Below are 4,428 nucleotides of genomic sequence, written 5' to 3' on the forward strand. Positions count from 1 at the left end.
TATTTTTGTAGGTTAGTTCCCTGCTCTTATCCTAAGCTCCTAGAACAGTTCCTGGCACAAAGTAGGCACTCAAGTAGTCCTGTTTGAATGACTGAAAGAATGCATAATAAGCTAGTCTGTTCCCAATGACTCTGGGTCATCTCTAAAAGTACTGAATGCCACACACGCAGATATTAGGTAAATATTTCTTTATTAAATGATTAATTCCATAAATAAATTCTTTTCACTGAATATAAAATTAAAATCATTTACAAATTATTCCAGTATTACATTTCCCTTCCCTCCCGAAAAGCTACATTTTTGATAAATAAAAACATTCAGTCTTAAAACACCTGATTTCTGTTTGCAGTTTAGAGTGCAGATAGCTGCCTCTCATGGACACTCACAGAGTGTCACCTTCAGGAAGGGATGGAATCCCCTCCCATTTACTTCTGTCAAAAGATGAAGGCTTTAACTGATCAACTAGTACTTTTTTTTTTTTTAACAATTGTAGAACCGAAAGGGAAAAAGCCTAGAGAAAAATATGCTTACCAAATAATTTACAAACAGAAAACAGAACGTCATCAACAGCACAAGCTCCAAACTGAAGCAGTAACATGGGCTCCAATATTATGAAGCGAAGTATTCTCCAATTGTGGCTGCCTTAGGGTCCATCTGCACCAGCACCCCGGCAGTTTCAAAATACCTTAATACTACTCACGAATGAGCAGTGCATCCCTTCTACAATGAGTCCCTCACCCCCACCGCCCCCACCCACAGCTCTGTGATTCTGGCACTCTTCTCCCCAGTTCCGGTCACCCTGGTGCTGGAAACCGGGGTAGCATTTAGTCCCTAAATTTGTGAATGTCATTGAACAGCCTGTAGAAGGGAAAGGCCGCCTCATTGGCATGCGGGCAGTTGTAGTTGCACTTGCAGGACTGGATCATCATGACGTTCTTGGAAAACGTCTCCCCGTCTTCGCAGCGGAAGCGCATCTTCACCGTGCGGGTCTGCTGCGGCGTGCAGCACCGGCCGTCCACACAGGAGCCGCAGTACTTGGGCCGGTACTTCTTCACACTCGAGCATCCAGCGTAAGTAAACTTGACTGGTTCCGGGGATTTCTTGGTCTTGCTGCACTTCTTGCCCTTCTGTAAGAAAGAGGCAAGAAGGCAAGTTAGGAACGGGGTTTGTCGTTCTTGGAGGAGAGGCCCACATCTCCCCCAGCTGCCCGGGAGCGGTCTACCAGCACCCCCACGAACTTACTTTCAGGCTGCTGTACATCGGCTGGCCACAAGGCCGCACTTCGCAAATCCGGGTCTCCTTCACCAGGCGGCATTCAAGGTTGTCATTGGTGACTCGTGTGGAGATCCCAGTGCCGCATGTCTTTGAGCACTGGGACCATGAAGTTGTTTGAACGATACATTTCTGGCCGTGTAAAGAAGGGTTGTATAGGATTCGAGGTTCCGTTCCAAAAACTAGACACAGACAAGAGGGCAAATTTCTCAGAGGCATACTGACCCCAACACATTCAAGTACTCATTTCTACGAAGTTTCAAACTAGGAATGTATCGCAGTACATCTTTCGGGCTCAGTCCCAACTCACCTGGGAGCCGCTTCAGGGAGCCACCTTTTCCAACTGCGATTAATTCATTGTTCCTGGTTAACTCCACCTCCGAGGCATCGAAGGCCAGCCCCTTGCCCAGGAGGCCATCACTGTCGTCCATGGGGTCCTTGGCACCATCGTCGTCACAGACCCACTCCTCACAGCACTGCCCGGTAACTTTGACCAGCCGGGGGTTGGGACAGCCCAAGTTGGGGAGAGAGAGTTCTTGGGGACAGAGAGGAATGCAGCCCACAGCGCCGTCGATACATGTGCACTGATGTTTACAGTTGGGCTGGAAACTTTCCCCATTCTGGTAGATTCTGGAGTTATATTCACAGGGTCTGCCCTCTGACTGAGCTGCAAAGAGCACCAAAAGAGAAGGAAAGAGAGGCTAAAGTTAAGATTCCCAACCATGGCCTTAAACGCATACATATTTTCTGCTGTTAAATTCAATTTATGGTAAAGTTCCCTACAATTCCTCGGGGACTCCAGACCAGAACAATAAGTTAGTCAGGAATCACTTTTCCGTATGCGCTTTTCGTTGGGCCCAGACACACTGAATTGCATTCCAGACTGTTGAAATCATGTGCCTTTCTGCCAAGCTACCAACAACAAAGCATCACCATACATGGTCTCAAAATTACTAAACTTCTGGACTACGAGGACTATTATTTTTTTAAAGGGGCCAAACCACAAGCATCTTACCTCTGCAGATCCCCTTCAGAGCGGTGGAACTGGCGCCGAAATTGCATTCCAGCCCCTTGGTGTGGTCGCAGGGCTGCATTTTGCTGCAGTCCTCGTTGAGCTGCTTGGCGCAGACCTTACAGCAGCCGCAGCCGTCCCGGACCAGCCCGACTCCTGGGGCGCACTTGGGCGCCTCCTGGGGGCAGTGGCAGGCGGCGGGGCAGGTGGAGAGCGCCTAGAGAGGGGGAGAAGGCACGCGTGAGACTCCGTGCGGTTCGCAGAGGAGCCCAGGGAAGGGATGGGGGTGGAGGAGTTCCTCCCACTCTACCCGCACCGGGTCTCTGATCCTGTCCAGCCTGGCCACTCCGGGCGGCTGCGTCTGCCAGCAAGGCCCCCGACGCGTCTCCAGGGGGGGCCCAAAGAAAGAGCTAACCCGAAACGCCCCCAAACTTTTTAGTTTAGTTTTCTCTGCCGGGGACAATCTGGGGAAAGGGGAAGGGCCTGGGAGAGCGGATGGGGAAGCGGAGGCAAAAGAACTTACCAGCCTGGCCAAGTGGAGAAGAGTGACGGCGAAGGCGAGCGTCCTGGCCGTGCGGGAGCTCATTGTGGCGCGCAGGAGTCGGGGCGAGCGCGGAAGCAAAGACGCCAACACAGTGGTGCGCAGCAGACCGGGTCGGGTCCGTAGATCCGGGAGGCGGGACAGGCTCCGGTCCCGGCGGCGGGGCGGCGGGCCCGGTGGCAGGAGGGCGAGGGCCGGGGGCGGCGAGCGGGCTGCAAGCGTCCTTCTCTTGAGGTCCTTCCCGAGGAGGCGCGAAGGGCGCGGGTGCTGCTCGGGGGCGCTCTCGCTCGCGGTCTGCCCAAGCGCCCAGAGCCCGCCTTTTATACGGGCCGGCCGCGGCGCCGCGTGTTGCAGTGACGTCGGCTCTGTCTGCGAGTTCCAGAATTCTCAAACATCTCAGGAATGCTGGTTGGCGCGGGCTGCTGCCAAGCGCCTCCCCTGGCTCCGTTGCACCTTTTTTTTTTTTTTTTTCTGGACCCGTCAAGAAAACAATCTCCCGTTTTTTCCACTTTAAATAACTACTTCTGTTGGGGAGGGCTCTTTCTGGCGTGTTGGTGGTAATGGTGGTGGAAGGGGCGGGGGGGGGGGCGAGGTCAGAACTTTGCCTGCACTGGAAGGGTGGGAGGACCTGGGAGGGAGGAACAAAAGTGGTTTTGTTTGGTGATGCCGAGTTGACCGGGCAGCCTTGGAAGCCCTCACCCGGGAAGGCAGCGAGCTGTTTGCTTGTTTACTGAGAAGGTGAGAGTCAAGTTATCTATTGACAGGCGAACGGGGAGGAGGAGTGCGTCTGTGAGCCAGGAATCTATTTGTGGATTTCATAGAGGCATGCTCGAATCCAGTCCCAAAGCTTTGGCATGGTGTTTATTAGCCAAGTTAAGTGTATTGCAAATTAATACCCTCAGTGGCATTTATGAATGAGAAGAGGGAAAAAAATCAACTTCCCCCACTGTCTGGCAGATTCCCAGGCAGAGGTCTTCCCCCTTCCGCCCCCCTCCCTTTTTTGGTATGTCGTACTTGTTTGTTTTTGGAGGTTCCCACTTTAGTTCCAGCCCACTGCCTGGGTTGGAAGTCCGAGAGGAAATGAATGCAGGGAGTTCTCCGGGAGGCTGACTTCTACTTCCTCACGGATGCGGGAGACTGGGTAAGCCCTTCCAGCCTCCCTCCGCAGGCGGGCGGGAGGCGATGCTAACTAAGCAGCCAGCCAAAAGCCCAGGGGACCACCTTGCAGGGATTTGTCCTGAGATCATCACCTGTGTATACTGCAATGCCAAACCAGATTCCAGCACCATTGTTCCCAGTGGATCTAAAGCTGAAAGTTTTGAGGGGTTTTTAACACATTTCCTTGGGACCACTTAGGAGCCTCCCATTTCAAATGGATTGCAATGCTTTTCTAGTCAAGTACAAAGAAATAGGAGATTATAATGTTCTGTAATAAAACTGTTAGCAGAATCTAAGATCCTGGGGCGCCTGGGTGGCGCAGTCGTTAAGCATCTGCCTTCAGCTCAGGGCTTGATCCTGGAGTCCTGGGATCCAGCCCCACATCAGGCTCCTGCGCTGGAAGCCTGCCTCTTCCTCTCCCACTCCCCCGGCTTGTGTTCCCTCC

At 52.7% G+C, this 4,428-nt stretch overlaps 1 protein-coding gene across 1 annotated transcript; it reads right to left on the bottom strand.

Moving 5' to 3' along the window:
- Nucleotides 1-226: 226 nt before the first annotated feature.
- CCN1 (cellular communication network factor 1) lies at nt 227-3,119 on the bottom strand. Its single transcript, XM_008690644.2, has 5 exons — nt 2,808-3,119; nt 2,288-2,501; nt 1,583-1,939; nt 1,243-1,454; nt 227-1,127 (listed from the first exon to the last, which is right to left on the bottom strand). The coding sequence occupies exons 1-5, from the start codon at nt 2,868-2,870 to the stop codon at nt 825-827; spliced, it is 1,149 nt and encodes a 382-aa protein (XP_008688866.1). The 5' UTR covers nt 2,871-3,119; the 3' UTR covers nt 227-824.
- Nucleotides 3,120-4,428: the final 1,309 nt, after the last annotated feature.

Source organism: Ursus maritimus, unplaced genomic scaffold (assembly GCF_017311325.1).
Source record: "Ursus maritimus isolate PB19 unplaced genomic scaffold, ASM1731132v1 scaffold_12, whole genome shotgun sequence".
In the NCBI taxonomy this organism is placed as follows: Eukaryota; Metazoa; Chordata; class Mammalia; order Carnivora; family Ursidae; genus Ursus; species Ursus maritimus.